Raw genomic sequence first — 19,833 nt, forward strand, 5'->3', positions numbered from 1 at the left:
TGATGGAAGCTAACAACAAAAAGGACGATTAGATAAAAAGTCCTGAAAAATAAAATCTGCATTTTGTTGCTGGCCTCGATGGTAAACCAGCTTGAAAAGGGCGGTATTAAATCACCATATAAATAGTCAGTAAACACCTACATTACCAAATTAGTAATGTTATTAGGATGCCTGCCAGGAAAGGCATTAGTCACATGTTTGAATAAGATTCAAATAAAATCCACCCGAGGGCAACGCCACCTATTTCACTTCCACCGGTATTCAGAAGATTTGTAATGCACTGCAAAAACATTTTTTGGGTATCAGCGTTTTTAATTTTTTTGTGGACACACACACAATAAGTGTCTGGAAAAGTTGGCATCCATTTACTTAAATAAAGCTCTGCTTCACAGGCTCCTGATTAGATCCCTCCAGGCTCAACTTCATATCATTCTGTGCTCAATTATTGAAAAACGAAGTGCTAGTGTGTTCCAAATCAAACAGTTCATAAAATAACTTTCTTCTTAAAAGTGCTTTGTGCTCATTATTCCACACCGATATGATGAAGATTGAAGGAGGAAATTAACGTTTTTGATATATTATATACATGTAGGGATTGATTGATTTGCACTCTTTATCTGCATTCAATTATGTGTGGTGTTCTACCATAATAAAAACAAATAACCTTTATTAAAAGTAATAAAATAATCCTGCTCACATAAAAAGTGCACTCAGGAAGCAGTGCACCACTTTAAGTGTGTCGGTATATGCATCGGCCCGATGCTGCATCTGTCCCCCAGCGCCTCCAACACTGAGAACCAAGTGATCGAACAGCGCCGATCACTTGATTCTCACAGCTCCCCGAGCAGACCGGTTCTCTCAGCGACCCCTCCCCGCGCTGGAGCGCTGGGCTGTGGAGGGGGCAGGAGCGGCCGGCTCAGGCTCTCAGCGGCTCGCTGAGAAGCTGAGCCGGATCCCGGTCCAGGGATCTGGCAGATACCGACTCCATGGTCGTGATGACGCCCGAGCCTGGACCGACTCTGACGTCAGCAGAGCACGGACTTCAGCCCACTCTCTGCTGAAAACTGGTCACAGGAGAGCAAAATGAACCGCACTCCTGTGATCCACAGAAGTACAGCCAAAAGGAGCTTTGGCTGTATTTCTTTTTAGGCTTAGACATCTACATCACCCAAAGCAGCTAAACCAGCAGCACTTCCGGGTCACTAGGCGACTGCTCTAATGCATTTCGTCATGGTCATGTGACTATTAAAGGGCCTGGAGAGATCTAAATAAGGAGATTGTGAAGCAGAGTTCAGGAGCGTAGAGTTGAAGTACCTGGGAGTGAACCCCTTACAGTCAAAAAAAAAAGGGAAACGCACAGCTATAAGATGGAAAGAGCACCACCATGATTTCCAATATTCCAGCGATTACAACACCTATGTGTCCTCTGTGCTTCCTTGGCTCATTCTAAAAGAGAACAAGCGTCAATAGAGATGCTGGAGTGGATTGTGTGGATCTTAAAATGATGTTCTCATGGTTCAGAGAAGCAGGCATTTTAAACTAGCCTTGCTGGAGGCATTGTTTCTTTTCATGTGGATACATCTCTTCACAATGAGCGCCCCGGGGGGGGGCTGCCTTATTGCCTATATGCCAAGCATGAGAGTGCAAGGCAACTTTTTGTGGTCAGTGCGGCTCCATAAGAGTGGATTTTTTTCATCATCTTTTCCATATAATATTGCACGGACTGATGTCATCATCATTAATATCATTATTCAACTAATGTATTACTGTTCATCACTCATTCACTTTTCATTTTATTTTTTTTATTATTGCATCATTATGTTTATGAGTGTATATGCTCTCCAGTTCATCACTGGAGTGTTAACTTACTTGAAATCATCACGGACACTTTATTTCTTCATTGATGGGGTTTAGTATCACCAGCTGATGATTTATTTTATTTTATTAGGTATCACTGTGTATTCATGTGAAACATAGCGCCACTATTTTTTCAATTTAAAATACTATTTCTACATTACTTTATACAAGTTGGCAGCTTTAGGTAATTTTTGGTCTTGCACAGGAGCGCAATGGTGGATTATCAAGTCTTGCTGCGCGGAACTTGATCACCGACTTTTCGGATTCTATGATAGACAGAACAGTGGTCCAATGCCAGCCCAGGAGACTGAACTTCCTACTACAGAGGCCACTGAGTAAACAGGAGATTCTCGCTGTATTTAATCTGACGGCGCTCGTCCCGCCCCCCTCCCTGTCCCCTCCTAGGCAGCCCAAATTGCAGTATCGGCGTATAATAATAATAATAATAATAATAATAATAATAATAATAATAATAATAATAATACGCACACACTATTTGCACCCGATTTTCAGGGTGAAAAAAAAGGGCGTGTTATACGTCAATAAATACAGAAAAGAAAAAAAAAAAAAAAAAGGGGGGGAGGGAAGGGACGTGTGACCCATTATTTAAGGGGAGGACATATTATGAAAGGTGGGAGTCACCAATTTTTTTTTTGCATGTGGAGGATTTACAAAGTTTGGATGCACAGATTTGAGGAGGAAACAGTTGAAGAGACTTTAAAATTAGATTAATATATAAAACAATATTTTGGCACAAGTCACTTTTTTTATTTTTTAATGCAATCTATGGATTACTGTTTTTTTGTTCAATTAATGCATAACAATGATCAAAAAAAAAAAATCTCACTTAACGACCAGGTTCCATTCCAATGACCAGGTCGTTAAACGAGGAGCCACAAGTAATCAATATTTTAAGCATTCTTAACTACTGTACTGTATTGTGAAAAAAAAAAAAAAAAAAAAAAAGAGAAGAGGTCTAAAACACAAAACTCCAGCTCAATAACGTTTTAATTTGCATAAGTACAGAACACAAAACGAAAATTCTGTACTGTACGATACAATGATGTACAGCGCGTCGTTCGGGTGGGGAGAGCTGGTGGTAAGCCCGAGCAGTTGTTAAACAGGCAAGTCGTTAAAGCGAGGACTATCTGTAGTAACAATACAATACATTACCCCAATTTCAATCTACAAAAACTCACAAGGAATTGTACACATTAACACATGTTGGGAGTTGTGTGTATAAAGGTTCACTGCGGGACACTTATTTCTTTATGTTGCCGGTGTGAGAATAATTATAACAGTGTGGGCAGCACCTAAAATTTATTTAATGGTATCATTTAAAAAAGGAGGTCAGGATTGCGTAGAGAAAATTCAAAGTTGTTTTCTTCTATTCTAAAAAAAAAAAAAAAAAAAAAAAAAAAAAGGGGGATTATATTGGGTTTGTGTGCACCATAATTAGTCTGAGTATTTTTATACTAAAATAAAAATGCAAAATTTTACAGCACGATATCTGTGCAATTTTTAAACTACCATCTTTTTATTCTACAGGTCCGCCGGAGTGCTTGTAGGAGTGCAAAAGTAAGGGGAGGGTGCCACAGTTTGGACCTTCTGTGTTCTGAGGGTCGTCTGGGTGGGCTGGAGAGGAAATATTACAAACCAATGGCATGTACCCACACTTTACTGTTGAGCATGTTCAAATTATATTTAGTTTAATAAAAACATTTTATTGTTTTTATGAAAGATGATGGGTGACAGTACAACCTCCACAGATAACTGCCATACATGGTACAAGGTGTTACACGCAAGTTCGGGTTTTTACTTTGCATAAGGAAATCTGTGCTTATAGAACATGGTAACATTATCATTGCAGATCGCCTGGTAGCCAGTTATTGTCAGAAAATGAAACCGGACGAGTGACAGGAGTCCGGTGAGCAAGTAGGGAAATAAGGAAGGAAAGGGGAAGGGGTGTGCATGGTGCAGCAGGTCATAAGACCGCTAAGATTTTAGTAAGCTCAGGAAAAGTAGCGATTCTCCCAGGTGGACATAAGGCCCCTTTTACACTGGGGCTGCCCGTGCGTTCGCGGTAAAGCGCCGCTTGTTTTAGCTGCGCTTTACTGCTGTATAAGCTGCGCTTTTTCGGCCGCTAGCAGGGCGCTTTTAACCCCAAAAAAGGGGTTAAAAACTCCTGTGTTGTGGCGCTTCGGATGCGCTGCCCATTCATTGCAATGGGCAGGGACGTTTTGGGAGCCCTGTGTAACCGCCCCAAAGATGCCACTTGCAGGACTTTTTGTAATGTCCCACAAGCACACCGCCTGGGTGTGAAAGCACCCACATTGCAATTTATTGGAGGCAGTTTTCAGGTGCTTTACAGGCGCTATTCTAGCGCTAAAACGCCAGAAAACTGCCTCAGTGTGAAAGGGGTCTAAGAGAAGTTAAAGTCTACGGCCCATTTGATTCATTGGAGGCAAGAGTCTTAAAGGCAGATGTATCCATGAAGGGAACTCTGGGGCGCATTATATTGGTCATCGTAGAAGTAGGGCTAACAAATTATTCATCCTCATTGACCCAGTCATTTATATGTGGGACGGTGGGAGATCTTTTATACCTGGGGATTATAGTTCGCATAGTGACAATGAAAAAAGCAGAGAAGGGTTTTGGCGACCATGGAATAAGGTTCAGAAGGGATGGTCAATAGTGCTAACTGAGGAGAGAGCGTTGGATATTGTTACTCCCATAACCTGCTGCTGAATGTCAAATATTGTGCCCCATAGAGGATACACGAGTGGGCACTAGGGATCGACCGATTATCAGTGGGGCTGATATTGACTTTTTTTGGAAGTATCGGGCACAAACGTACCCGATATTACTTCAAGGGGTTTTACCGGGGTGATGCCTCATTCCAGTTCTGGCAGTTATCTCCCTGAGCCTGTCAGTCACACTTTGGCACTCTAAAAACGGCAGATGCGTTAAATTAAAGTGGTTGTAAACCTGAGACATGAACAAAGCACATCCCTCTAAAGTGTGCACTTGTCTCAGCCCAGTGTCGTTTCTGTCTGCTGCCTCATTTCTCTGCTATCTGCATGAGTCACTTCTGACAGGTTTTCCTGACACCAAGAGATAAATGGTGACAGGTGAGGCATCTCCAGCCGATTGACCGCCTCAGCCCTGTTCCTGTGTGAAGTGTGGGGGGGAGAATCTTTCTTTCTTCCAATCAGCTTTAAGATCTCTCCTCACTGAGCTTTGCAGTACGTAACTTCAGCTCCCCCCCGCCCCTTTTTTAGAACTCTGACAAGCTTTAAAAGCTCAGCACTTTGAACTGGTGTAGAGAAAAGACTCCAGATAAACAGGTACAACTTATGTAGGAGGAGGATTTGTTTCATTTCTGTATCAACCAAGACCAGTCACTTCACTGGGTATACAACCACTTTAACCCCTGTGTCTGTCAGCTCCCTCACTGATCTTACCCCGCCTGCCTGTCACCAACGTTGTGACCCTCTGCTGATCTGCAGACATTTCTTCATTATACTCTATCATGAGAAGTTGTACCCATTATTCATAGCACCAGGTGTTTTCTGTATGCTTATATACCTACAGACATTCCCAGTCCAGTGTTTTTCACCTAAGGTTTGCTGCTTTAGTCAAAGTATTTTTTACTATACAATAAACTTTGACTCGGGCCCTCCACAACAGTCACATGTTCTCATGCAGCCCCTTGGAAAAATGAATTGCCCACCCCTTGTTCTATGCAGACACCAGACAATCCAGGGACATGGCCCCCCCCCCCCCCCACCCACCCACACACCTCAAGCACACAGCAGGTGATTGACAACCTCAGCTAAGCTATGCAGGTTTCCCTGATAGACTGTCCATTCAGGTCTCAGATTAGCGCTATGATGTGAAATCTCTGACATCGGATCCCACCCCCCCACCCCCCCCCCACCCCCGGAGCTGGAAAATGCTGTCTAAATTCTGCACTTTGGCTCTGGAGAAGAAATGGCTGCAGCTTATGTAGGAGGATTTGTTTCATCTCTGTGTATCACCTGAGGCCAGTCACTTCATTGGGTATACTGTAAGGGTTTACTACCACTTAAAATGTCACTTTATACAACTCGTTCTGTAAAGCAGAACATTCTTCAATTCTCTTTCAAGGCTTCCGGGGGCGGTTTATGTTCTGTATGCTCTACTCCCAGAATAGAATATTTCTGAAAACACCGCGATAGTCTTACCCAATACCAGCAGTTCAGCGTAAGCCTCGTTATTCCCCGACAAATCCTGAGCAGAGAACACGGTGCAATAGTAAACGCCGCCGTCTCCCCATGCTGTCTGTTCAATGCTGAGATCTGCATCTGAAAATAAACAACAACATTACTGGAGGCTCACAAAAGATAAAAGCTGAAAAGTTAAATGCACAGATGAAATCCATACAGTATATCAGAACGGTTTTACCTCCCAAAGGGGTATGTATTTGTATCCATCCAGTTCTGAGATTTACACAGAACAACACAGCTGATTTTTTTTTTTTCTGCTGCAATTGAAGACGAATTCCAGGCATGGTACCAATGCAACAATGTATATACAGGGTACCATAGTAGAAAAATAGCCGGAAACCCAAAAGCTTCTTCTTGCAAATGTATTTAGCACAACAGCAATGTACAATCCAGCATAATTGCTAATGTGTTTCGGTCAAAGCCTTCCTCATAGCTGCTATGAGGAAGGCTTTACAAAACGCGTTGGCAATTATGCTGGATTGTACATTGCTGTTGTGCTAAATACATTTGCAAGAAGAAGCTTTTGGGTTTCCGGCTATTTTTTCCACTATGGACTTTCAGTAAACTACACAGCCAGGGCAACAACTCCGCTCACCAATTCTCAATATAGCAGTAGAGCTTGGGCGAGTATCCCTTTGTGCCACAATGTATATACCATACCTGGCCAATACCTCTAGAAACTGCGAACCTCTGTAGTAGACAACGCCACTCCAGTGATCTCAACTTGCTTCCGGGTCCATTCTGAACACAGCTCGGTCGGTCTCTCAGTATGGGACCCAGAGAATGCTTTGCATTTTATGAATGAATGAATGCAAAGCGTTCTCTGATTGGAGGAGGTGGGACAGGGACTTCATACTTTCCAGCTCATCAACCCCTGTGATGTATTTCAGTTATCTTGTAAACCTGGCCTGTTAGTGGGCCCTGAGGACAGGAGTTGATGACCACTGCTCTAATCGGATGAGCTGGAAAGTATGAAGTCACTGCCCCACCTACTCCAAATCAGAGAACGCTTGGCATTCATTCAGAGAATGCAAAGCATTCTCTGAATGGATCCCATGCTGAGAGGCCGACCTCCTGGGTTCACAATGCATCAGGTCGGCCCGCTTAGCACAAGACCCGGAAGCAAGTGGAGATCACTGGAGTAGCAATGTCTGCTTCAGTGATTTCCAACTTCTAGGGGCATCGGCCAGATATGGTATAGAACGCAGTTACAGCGGCCCAAGATGTAAAATTATACCATGCCTGGAATTCATCTTTAGATTGAAGCTTCAACCCCCCCCCCCCTCCTCTTTATTTATCCTCTGCTTACCTGGTTGCAGGTCCTGCATATTGAAAGCGGAGTTCCACCCAGAAATGGAACTTCCATGGATTGGGTCCCCCCCCCCCCCCTCCGGTGCCACATTTGGCACCATTCAGAGGGGAGCGGATACCGGTCAAATCCAGGTATCTTCTCCCACTTCCGGGGGAAAGATCGCCGCAAAGTGCGGCGAACTACCCAGTGTCCGCACCTCCTCCTTCCCCACCGCTGTCTTCTGGAGTACCACAGGTACCAGAGGACAGCGGGGACCATTCAAAAAGCACAGCGCGACTCGTGCATGTGCAGTAGGCTTCACTTTCTGATTCCCTTAGTAAGGATGCCGGCGCCTGCACCCGGAGCCGAGGAACGGGTCAGCTTCGGGTGCCGACATCGCGGGCTCCCTGGACAGATAAGCGTCCATATATTAAAAGTCAGCAGCTACAGTATTTGTAGCGGTTGACTTAATTTTTTTCCCCAGGTGGAACTCCGCTTTAAAGAATAAGTTCAGTTTTGTAACATGATGCATCAATATTCAGAGTGTAACATGTTACAGATGCACCGGCCTCTGCACCCCCCTCTCAATAAAGGCCTATGCCTCCTGCGATATACAGGGCCAGAGGGTACTCACTACAACAAATATAAAAAAAAAAAAAAAAAAAAAAAAAAAAAAAAAAAAAAGCACTATTTGCACAGCGCAGGAGGAGGGGTGGAGAGGAGGCCACATCCGACTGATGGTGATGATCCACTTTAACACCAACAGGTCTTATCCCTGCCTCAGCCTGTGACTGGACAGAGAAAGGAGGAGAAGCAACAGACTGATGAGCTCTATAACCCGGCTCTCTCCTACCAGTATATCCCTTTGCTGTGCAGCAGGCATGTCCAAAGTGCGGCCCGCGGGCGTTCCGGTTTTGTACAGCCTGCCTGGTAATTTTGACATGTATATCTTTTGTGGCCCCCAATAAATCCCGAGCGCCACAAAAGATATATATGCTGGCTGCCTTGGAGGGGACCAGGAGTGGGCGGGACGAGTGCCGTACATACAGGAGTATTTCCTGTTTACACGGCGGCCTGTGTATAAGGAAGTCCCGTCAACTGCGCTGCCATTGGACGACTATTAAAGAGGCCGCCGAGAAAACAGCAGTTTCTCCTGTATGTCTGTTGGCGCTCGTCCCGCCCCATCCCTGTATCCTCCAAGGCTGCAGATGGGCATGAATCAGGCTGCATGCATGGCAACGGTGGGGCTGCATGCATGGCACTCACCCTTATTTTGGTTCACAGTTCTTTATTTAAAATTTAAGATTTTTTTCCTGAAACTTCCTTTTTAAAGTGAAGGTGCGTGTTATAAGCCGATAAATACGGTATATCCAAATAACACGCCCGAGCTCATCTCTTCACCAGACACAAAGGCAAGAGAATTCTTGTTGGGCAGCGTATTAGTGCTCGGACGATCACACTTAGACTGAATTTTAATGGTTTAAAGAACGTCAGGCAAAATGGTCGGCCCTCACGCGTGTTCACTTCATCAAATATGGCCCTCTTTGAAAAAAGTTTGGACACCCCTGCTGTACAGGGTTTACAGGTGGCCGATACCAGGTCGAATTCAGGTGCTTACACTGCTTTATAATGCATGAATTAATACAGAGCTACATTAATGTGTTTCTTTTATATCTTCCTTAAATTGTTCCATTTAGAATTTCTATCCAAATTTTGCTACATAACCCCAACAAAAGCTAAACAAAGCCCAGAAAAAAAAAAAAAAAAAAAAAAAAGGTCACCTACTGTTGTTAATAGTGATTTTACGTCCCTGGTAGAAGTCGCCCAGAGTGACTGAGTTGCCTTGTTTGGTGGCCACAATGCGGACTGTACGGGAGCTATCCTGGCACTCCACGTACGGATTGTACCCGGGGTTGGCGGCCTGGAGCTGACTATTGATCTGGGTGTCCTGGCTGGTCGGGTTGAAAGCATCAGCGATGCGATCCCTGCAGAAGGATTTGTACTTCCAGGTTACGATGGGAGGCTGCTGAGACGAGGTCTGGTAAGTGCACTGCAGAGTGACCGGCTGGAATAAGATCACCACATTGAAAGGATTCTTCACAGTCACTGTCATTCCACTGATGCATCCTACGGGACAGAAAATTACAACACTTATCAAAGAGGAAAAATGAAAAAAAAAAAACAAAACAAAAAAAAAAAAAACTGTACAGTTTACAAAATATAAAAAGGAGGAGACACATATAGAAGGAGATGGGAAGCAAGAGGAGATCTCCCCAAAGTGAAGCTACAGGATACATCTGAAGCCGAGACAGGTGACCACAACAAGAGGATTATCCAACACCTTTGCCAATGAAAATGGGAGAGAATTCCTCTCAATTTATGGCCCGTTTAGAATATGCACCCAGACAAAATTTAAACCAAAACCTACACCCCCTGGCAGCCATTCTCAACTGTGGTTCCTCCGTCCAGAATATGCAAGTGGTCCTCTGACCTGTAGCAGATTGACCTCCCATTTGATGGGGCCTACATAGTTCCGGGGTCAACGCTACTTGGCAGAGTCCGCTGCCTTTACTTAATGAAAAGGTGGCATTCTGATCACCGTTGTAAGGTGGGGGGGGGGGGGGCAGTCTTCTCAGCAACGCGAGGCATTCTATCCACTGACCACGAATATAAGGGACACTTTTCCCCACTGACCAGGAATCATTTTTAGCAGAAAGCTTCAAAAGTTAAGGGGTTCCTCTTAGGTAAAAATATTGGAAAAGGCCACCGTATAGTGATTAAGAGAGAACAATGAGCTGAGATATAATAAAATAAAAACGAAGGAATGTGGAATACTTAGCTTAGTTGACATCCAGTGCGGCTTTATACAGTAAAACAGATAATCCCAACAACCAGAAAGAAAAGCAGACAGTGAAAATTGTAGTGTTCCCTTACATTCGTATGTAGTGGGAAGTGGTGGTCAGTAAGAAGAATGCTCCTTACACTGGCGGTCAGTGGGAAGAATGCTCCTTACACTGGCGGTCAGTGGGAAGAATGCTCCTTACACTGGCGGTCAGTGGGAAGAATGCTCCTTACACTGGCGGTCAGTGGGAAGAATGCTCCTTACACTGGCGGTCAGTGGGAAGAATGCTCCTTACACTGGCGGTCAGTGGGAAGAATGCTCCTTACACTGGCGGTCAGTGGGAAGAATGCTCCTTACACTGGCGGTCAGTGGGAAGAATGCTCCTTACACTGGCGGTCAGTGGGAAGAATGCTCCTTACACTGGCGGTCAGTGGGAAGAATGCTCCTTACACTGGCGGTCAGTGGGAAGAATGCTCCTTACACTGGCGGTCAGTGGGAAGAATGCTCCTTACACTGGCGGTCAGTGGGAAGAATGCTCCTTACACTGGCGGTCAGTGGGAAGAATGCTCCTTACACTGGCGGTCAGTGGGAAGAATGCTCCTTACACTGGCGGTCAGTGGGAAGAATGCTCCTTACACTGGCGGTCAGTGGGAAGAATGATTCTTACACTGGCGGTCAGTGGGAAGAATGATTCTTACACTGGCGGTCAGTGGGAAGAATGATTCTTACATTGGCGATCAGTGAGAAGAATGTTCCTTACATTGGTGGTCAGTGAGAAGAATGTTCCTTACATTGGTGATCAGTGAGAAGAATGTTCCTTACATTGGTGATCAGTGAGAAGAATGCTCCTTACATTGGTGATCAGTGAGAAGAATGTCCCTTACATTGGTGATCAGTGAGAAGAATGCTCCTTACATTGGTGATCAGTGGGAAGAATGTTCCTTACATTGGTGATCAGTGGGAAGAATGTTCCTTACACTGGTGGTCAACAGGACCAATGCCCGCCTTACAGACAGCAAATACAGTCATTGGGGTCACTATTTTATTATCTGCAAGTCAGAAACTGATCACTGCTGAAGAAACCTCTGGCAATCTCTTGAGGAACCTCTCGTTTTTCCACATCAACTTAGTTGTAAAAAGACTGGATCACTTCTATTAAGCACTATAGTTGCAATACAGAAGAGCTGTCAGCGGGTGGCACTGTAGCTCAGGTGATTCCAGGGAAGGTGGCGGACCCCAGGTGTCATATTGTTGTTGCACTCCCTAGTCTCTCTCTCTGAGCTCACATCCTGCCCTCCTGAAGAGTTCTTATTCACCAGAGAAAGGCGGCAGCCCCCCCCCCCCCCCCTCCTTCCCTCCTCCCAGCACTCCCCTCCCCCTGAGCCATACTCAGTGCTGAGCAAAACTCCCCCTCCAATACCGAAACAAACAGGCAGGAGAGTCACCAGCAACACATCCAGCAAAATACCTGCCAGGGCGATACAATGAGTAATAAGAGGATGTGATAAAGATTTTACATGTTTACACAGTGAGACTTACTGAAAATTACTGGACAAGCCGCAAACTTTCGAAACATTGTATCTGCATTATAACAAGGACTGTACATGTCACAATTACACGTTACTTTGTTGCAACATTATATATGAAATCTCACATTATAATTCTGCTCACAAAGTATTATTTACACATCCAATCCAAGTACAGCTAGAGGCCAAACAGTCATAGAGTCTAATAAAGCCCCCATACACACTATTGGATTTTCTGCAGATTTTTGTCTTCAGATTTACCAAAACCAAGTAATAATATGGAGGTCAAGCGTTTTAATCTGTATGCCATCAGGCAGGCCCTTGCACCACATGGTTTTAATAAATCTGAAGACAAAAATCGGCAGAAAATCGAATAGTGTGTAGGGGGGGGGTCTAAGGCTTCGGTCACACTGAATCCGACTTTGAAATCATATGACTTCACTTGAAGTTGCAAAAAGTAGTGCAGGAATTATTTTTAAAAATCGGTGAGACTCCGATGGATTTGCACCTATTCCACCGCTTCCATTGCGGACAACAGGGTTGCGACTAGTCATGTGATTTGAACACTAACCCTAAGCAAATATGTAAGAAAACGTCTACGTTTGGGGTGCGTCTCGTCATGCGACGGATGTCCAAAGTCACATGACAAATCGCTCAAGTGGACATCATGAAAGCCAGTCCACTGGCATTTTCAGAAGACTGGCGGCAATGTAAGATCACGAGACGCGGACATATAATCTGCCTTTGATTAAAGTCCTCCCAATTAGAGGGAATTTTGCAGCACTCAAAAATCTGCACGGCCAGGCAATGCACAGACCACACAACAACAATGTGGTCACACGGCTACCAACGTCCTAATCAGTCACCAGCCGTGGTTGGAGCAATCAGATCCTTAGACTGTGTGCCGTGTATGTGTAACAGACACGGGGGGGGGGGGACAAGACTGACATGCATGGAACACCTGTGCATCCCCATGTGGGTGAACACGCCCCTCACACGGGTGTACACTGTAGTACACTGGGATGAACAAGGCTTTAGGAACATTACTTCTCTCCTGCCTGGGTACCAATTGTGACCGAAGGAAGTCAGGGGAGATTTCTACAACTTGTATGCAAGCAAAGTGAGGAAAGGGTACAGTGAGTAGGGCTGCAACTAACGATTATTTTCATAATCGATTAGTTGGTCGATTATTGTTTCGATTACTCGGTTAATAACCTTAAAAAAAAGTGTGGTGTATAATTTAGTTAGTATGTAAAGTTTAAAAAAAAAAACCAATGTATTCTTAAATATCTCTATGCAGTGGTAAATATAAACAACCAACTATATGGTTAGGGAGCAAAATATTAAATCCACTCTGAGAATAACAGACAGAAGAGATATACTATATATACACCATTAGAAGAGAAATACAGTTTTTTGGCCAATTTGTTGCAAAAACGAATTACATGCTTTTCTGCAGCTTCTCCATTGAAGTATATTGAACCAAAAAAGCACCGTTTTGCGTTACAAAAAAAAAAAAGTCCCTGACCCTTTCCAAATATGCAGCGGCTGAAAAAAGTATAGTTGTGAACGTGTCCCATAGAAAACCATGTTAAATGAATTGTAGTGTGTTTCTGCAAAAAGCACCAAAAAACACAAAGATGTAAACCAGGTCTAAAATGTTTAGTAACATAATGGGGTTAAAAAAAACTAAAATGAGCCCTTTATAGTACAAAAAAAGCAAATGATCACTACTGTAACGGGTTCATTTTTTTACTGTAGAACTGTGAAAGTAATATTTACAGTAGCGATTATTTGCTCTTTTTGTACTATAAAGGGCTAATTTTATTATTTTTAACCCCATTATGTTACTGGCCGATTAATCGATTATGAAAATAGTAATCGATTAATTTCATAATCGATTAGTTGTCGATTAATCGATTAGTTGTTTCAGCCCTAACAGTGAGTCTCCAATATTTATTGCTTCCGGTGCCCCCCCTCGCTTCCCGTGTCTGCGGTGTCACCCCCCCCTCGCTTCCCGTGTCTGCGGTGTCACCCCCCCCCCCCCTCGCTTCCCGTGTCTGCGGTGTCACCCCCCCCCCTCGCTTCCCGTGTCTGCGGTGTCACCCCCCCCCCTCGCTTCCCGTGTCTGCGGTGTCACCCCCCCCCTCGCTTCCCGTGTCTGCGGTGTCACCCCCCCCTCGCTTCCCGTGTCTGCGGTGTCACCCCCCCTCGCTTCCCGTGTCTGCGGTGTCACCCCCCCTCGCTTCCCGTGTCTGCGGTGTCACCCCCCCCTCGCTTCCCGTGTCTGCGGTGTCACCCCCCCCTCGCTTCCCGTGTCTGCGGTGTCACCCCCCCCTCGCTTCCCGTGTCTGCGGTGTCACCCCCCCCTCGCTTCCCGTGTCTGCGGTGTCACCCCCCCCCCTCGCTTCCCGTGTCTGCGGTGTCACCCCCCCTCGCTTCCCGTGTCTGCGGTGTCACCCCCCCCTCGCTTCCCGTGTCTGCGGTGTCACCCCCCCTCGCTTCCCGTGTCTGCGGTGTCACCCCCCCCTCGCTTCCCGTGTCTGCGGTGTCACCCCCCCCCTCGCTTCCCGTGTCTGCGGTGTCACCCCCCCCTCGCTTCCCGTGTCTGCGGTGTCACCCCCCCCTCGCTTCCCGTGTCTGCGGTGTCACCCCCCCCTCGCTTCCCGTGTCTGCGGTGTCACCCCCCCCCGCTTCCCGTGTCTGCGGTGTCACCCCCCCCCCCTCGCTTCCCGTGTCACCCCCCCCTCGCTTCCCGTGTCACCCCCCCTCGCTTCCCGTGTCACCCCCCCCTCGCTTCCCGTGTCACCCCCCCCTCGCTTCCCGTGTCTGCGGTGTCACCCCCCCCCTCGCTTCCCGTGTCTGCGGTGTCACCCCCCCCTCGCTTCCCGTGTCTGCGGTGTCACCCCCCCCTTCGCTTCCCGTGTCACCCCCCCTCGCTTCCCGTGTCTGCGGTGTCACCCCCCCTCGCTTCCCGTGTCTGCGGTGTCACCCCCCCCGCTTCCCGTGTCTGCGGTGTCACCCCCCCCCCCCCTCGCTTCCCGTGTCACCCCCCCCTCGCTTCCCGTGTCACCCCCCCTCGCTTCCCGTGTCACCCCCCCTCGCTTCCCGTGTCACCCCCCCCTCGCTTCCCGTGTCACCCCCCCCTCGCTTCCCGTGTCTGCGGTGTCACCCCCCCCCCCCTCGCTTCCCGTGTCTGCGGTGTCACCCCCCCCTCGCTTCCCGTGTCTGCGGTGTCACCCCCCCCCCTTGCTTCCCGTGTCACCCCCCCTCGCTTCCCGTGTCTGTGGTGTCACCCCCCCCTCGCTTCCCGTGTCTGCGGTGTCACCCCCCCCCCTCGCTTCCCGTGTCTGCGGTGTCACCCCCCCCCCCCTCGCTTCCCGTGTCTGTGGTGTCACCCCCCCCCTCGCTTCCCGTGTCTGCGGTGTCACCCCCCCCCTCGCTTCCCGTGTCTGCGGTGTCACCCCCCCCCTCGCTTCCGTGTCTGCGGTGTCACCCCCCCCCCCTCGCTTCCCGTGTCTGCGGTGTCACCCCCCCCTCGCTTCCCGTGTCTGCGGTGTCACCCCCCCCTCGCTTCCCGTGTCTGCGGTGTCACCCCCCCCTCGCTTCCCGTGTCTGCGGTGTCACCCCCCCCTCGCTTCCCGTGTCTGCGGTGTCACCCCCCCCCTCGCTTCCCGTGTCTGCGGTGTCACCCCCCCCCTCGCTTCCCGTGTCTGCGGTGTCACCCCCCCCCTCGCTTCCCGTGTCTGCGGTGTCACCCCCCCTCGCTTCCCGTGTCTGCGGTGTCACCCCCCCCCTCGCTTCCCGTGTCTGCGGTGTCACCCCCCCCTCGCTTCCCGTGTCTGCGGTGTCACCCCCCCCTCGCTTCCCGTGTCTGCGGTGTCACCCCCCCCTCGCTTCCCGTGTCTGCGGTGTCACCCCCCCCTCGCTTCCCGTGTCTGCGGTGTCACCCCCCCCTCGCTTCCCGTGTCTGCGGTGTCACCCCCCCCCTCGCTTCCCGTGTCTGCGGTGTCACCCCCCCCTCGCTTCCCGTGTCTGCGGTGTCACCCCCCCCCGCTTCCCGTGTCTGCGGTGTCACCCCCCCCCCTCGCTTCCCGTGTCACCCCCCCCTCGCTTCCCGTGTCACCCCCCCCTCGCTTCCCGTGTCACCCCCCCCTCGCTTCCCGTGTCTGCGGTGTCACCCCCCCCCTCGCTTCCCGTGTCTGCGGTGTCACCCCCCCTCGCTTCCCGTGTCTGCGGTGTCACCCCCCCCTTGCTTCCCGTGTCACCCCCCCTCGCTTCCCGTGTCTGCGGTGTCACCCCCCCCTCGCTTCCCGTGTCTGCGGTGTCACCCCCCCCCGCTTCCCGTGTCTGCGGTGTCACCCCCCCCTCGCTTCCCGTGTCACCCCCCCTCGCTTCCCGTGTCACCCCCCCTCGCTTCCCGTGTCACCCCCCCCTCGCTTCCCGTGTCACCCCCCCCTCGCTTCCCGTGTCACCCCCCCTCGCTTCCCGTGTCACCCCCCCTCGCTTCCCGTGTCTGCGGTGTCACCCCCCCCTCGCTTCCCGTGTCTGCGGTGTCACCCCCCCCTCGCTTCCCGTGTCTGCGGTGTCACCCCCCCCTCGCTTCCCGTGTCTGCGGTGTCACCCCCCCCCCTCGCTTCCCGTGTCTGCGGTGTCACCCCCCCCTCGCTTGTCACTAGGAGTCTCAAGGGGGGGTTGTCACTAGGGATGACTGGGGGGGGGGGGGGGGCCCGTAAGCATGAGGAGGAGGAGGCCCTGTAAGTATAAGGAGGGCGGGGGGCCCTGTAAGTATAAGGAGGGCGGGGGGCCCTGTAAGTATAAGGAGGGCGGGGGGGCCCTGTAAGTATAAGGAGGGCGGGGGGGCCCTGTAAGTATGAGGGGGGGCCCTGTAAGTATATGGGGGGGCCCTGTAAGTATGGGGGGGGGCCCTGTAAGTATATGGGGGGGCCCTGTAAGTATGGGGGGGGGCCCTGTAAGTATGGGGGGGGGCCCTGTAAGTATGGGGGGGGCCCTGTAAGTATGGGGGGGGGCCTGTAAGTATATGGGGGGGCCCTGTAAGTATGGGGGGGGCCCTGTAAGTATGGAGGGGGGCCCTGTAAGTATGGGGGGGGCCCTGTAAGTATAAGGAGGGGGGGGCCTGTAAGTATAAGGAGGGGGGGGGCCCTGTAAGTATAAGGAGGGGGGGGGCCCTGTAAGTATAAGGAGGGGGGGGCCTGTAAGTATAAGGAGGGGGGGGCCCTACATATCCAAGGACAGGGGTTTCATTTTGAAGCAGTGAACACCTGAGGATGGAGGGAGATCTCACTTCCTGTATTAGAGACACAAGAGGAAGTGAGAGAAAATCCCCTCTTAGTTGTCATGGAAACAGGTGCCCCCAATGGAAGACCGCCCCCCTTCATTCCTGAGAGGAATGTTGTATTTCCCCTCACCCACACACTAGTAAACACCCTCCAGGGGGCTCCGCCTGTTCCTGAGGAGGTGGTGGAGGCCCCGGTGTGGGGGGAAGGCGGTATTCTAGGTGTGTAGTGATGTATGAGGTCTCTCCGCACTCACCTGCCATATATAACACACACAGGACGGTCACCCAGCTCCGCTCCGCCGCCATCTCTCCTCCTCAGGTGACTCCCCCAGGTGCGCCCAAAACTCCCAGCGCGTCCCCGTGTGCGCGCTCCCACTAACCGGACCCCGCCCTCTCACAGTGCACTCCCCCTTCCGGCCCACCTGCGGCGCCCCTGTGTAACCCCTCCAACCTCAGCCCCTCCCCGACCAATCACAGGTGCCGGGGGTCACATGACCTGAAAAGTTCTACACAGCTCTACCTGGAGGGACACACCCCATTTAACCCCTCCATCCCTGGTACCTGTACACCCCTCCCCTCCTCCTCCATGGAGCGCAGAGAAAGTCACATTTCCACCTGTAGTTCCGGTTTATTTAGTAACTTTGTATCTATTCACAGTAGAACTATGGGGCAAAACTTTACTTTTATTTTGGAGAGAATAAGGGAGGGATATCACCACTGTCAGATCTTTTGTCACCTGTGTCCCATTGGGGAGATTTTCCTTCACTTCCTGTCCCATAACCAAACAGGAAGTGAGAGGAAATCCCTGCAAAGTGAGTTGTCACCAGAACTAGTGTCCCCATTGATTGGAAGATTTCCCCTCTATTCCTCTTCTGGTGACAACCCAAAACTTCGGGATTTTCTTTCACTCTCTGTGATAATGATAATCAGGACAAATAGAGAGGATGAATCTCCCTGACAAGGGCACAGACAGCAATAAGAACCTGGCCGGGGGTCTAATCCCTCTCCTCTCTATCCAACATTTACATGAGTTACATTGTTCCCAGCTATATCCAAGGACCACACATCCCCTCCCTCTATGCTATCAGTTACACTGAAGTTACACGGACTACCAAACTCCTCCCCATACCATTCCATATTGTTACCATATACATTGTTCCCAGCTATCCCCATGGACTACAAAACCCCTTCTTCATGTTATCAGTTACATTGTTCCCAGCTCTCGCTGTGGACTACAGAACCCCTCCCACCATACCACCAATTCCATTGTTTCTAGCTATTATGATGGACTACAGAACCATCTCCAATGTGTTATTAGTCACATCATTTCCAGCTAAATCTGATGTCTATGGAACTCCTTCCCCATGTTATCAGTTACGTTGTTCCCAGCTCTCTCTGTGGACTACAGAACCCCTCCTCAATGCTATTAGTTATCAGTTACATGATGTTGTTGTGTAGGTGGATGGATGGATGGACAGACAAGTGGATGGATGGATGGACAGACTGATGGACTTAGGGGTGGATAGATGGACAGATTGATGGACTGAGGGGTGGATAGATGGACAGATTGATGGACTGAGGGGTGGATGGATGGATGGACAGACTGAAGGACTGAGGGGTGGATGGATGGACAGACTGATGGACTGAGGGGTGGATTAGATGGACAGACTGAAGGACTGAGGGGTGGATGGATGGACAGACTGATGGACTGAGGGGTGGATAGATGGACAGACGGATGGACTGAGGGGTGGATAGATGGACAGACGGATGGACTGAGGGGTGGATGGATGGACAGACGGATGGACTGAGGGGTGGATGGATGGACAGACGGATGGACTGAGGGGTGGATGGATGGACAGACGGATGGACTGAGGGGTGGATAGATGGACAGACTGAAGGACTGAGGGGTGGATGGATGGACAGACTGAAGGACTGAGGGGTGGATGGATGGACAGACGGATGGACTGAGGGGTGGATGGATGGACAGACGGATGGACTGAGGGGTGGATAGATGGACAGACGGATGGACTGAGGGGTGGATGGATGGACAGACGGATGGACTGAGGGGTGGATGGATGGACAGATTGATGGACTGAGGGGTGGATGGATGGACAGACGGATGGACTGAGGGTTGGATGGATGGACAGACGGATGGACTGAGGGGTGGATAGATGGACAGACTGAAGGACTGAGGGGTGGATGAATGGACAGACGGATGGACTGAGGGGTGGATAGATGGACAGACGGATGGACTGAGGGGTGGATTAGATGGACAGACTGATGGACTGCGGGGTGGATAGATGGACAGACTGATGGACCGAGGGGTGGCTAGATGGACAGACTGATGGACTGAAGGGTGGATGGATGGACAGATTGATGGACTGAGGGGTGGATAGATGGACAGACTGAAGGACTGAGGGGTGGATAGATGGACAGACTGATGGACTGAGGGGTGGATGGATGGACAGACTGAAGGACTGAGGGGTGGATAGATGGACAGACTGATGGACTGAGGGGTGGATAGATGGACAGACTGATGGACTGAGGGGTGGATTAGATGGACAGACTGATGGACTGAGGGGTGGATGGATGGACAGATTGATGGACTGAGGGGTGGATAGATGGACAGACTGATGGACTGAGGGGTGGATGGATGGACAGATTGATGGACTGAGGGGTGGATAGATGGACAGACGGATGGACTGAGGGGTGGATAGATGGACAGACTGATGGACTGAGGGGTGGATTAG

General features: G+C 49.5%; 1 protein-coding gene across 2 annotated transcripts in view; it reads right to left on the bottom strand.

The window, feature by feature from the left end:
* LSR (lipolysis stimulated lipoprotein receptor) overlaps window positions 1-17,490 on the bottom strand; it is a 33,879-nt gene extending 16,389 nt beyond the window's left edge. For both annotated transcript variants that reach the window (XM_073601720.1, XM_073601719.1), the window contains exons 1-3: window positions 17,338-17,490; window positions 9,202-9,543; window positions 6,084-6,203 (exon numbers count right to left, since the gene is read on the bottom strand). In XM_073601720.1, coding sequence (XP_073457821.1) covers window positions 6,084-6,203; window positions 9,202-9,543; window positions 17,338-17,389 — 514 coding nt within the window. In that variant the 5' untranslated portion in view covers window positions 17,390-17,490. The remainder of the gene's footprint in view (window positions 1-6,083; window positions 6,204-9,201; window positions 9,544-17,337) is intronic.
* Window positions 17,491-19,833: the final 2,343 nt, after the last annotated feature.

This window comes from Aquarana catesbeiana, linkage group LG10, assembly GCF_042186555.1.
Source record: "Aquarana catesbeiana isolate 2022-GZ linkage group LG10, ASM4218655v1, whole genome shotgun sequence".
NCBI classification, from domain to species: Eukaryota; Metazoa; Chordata; class Amphibia; order Anura; family Ranidae; genus Aquarana; species Aquarana catesbeiana.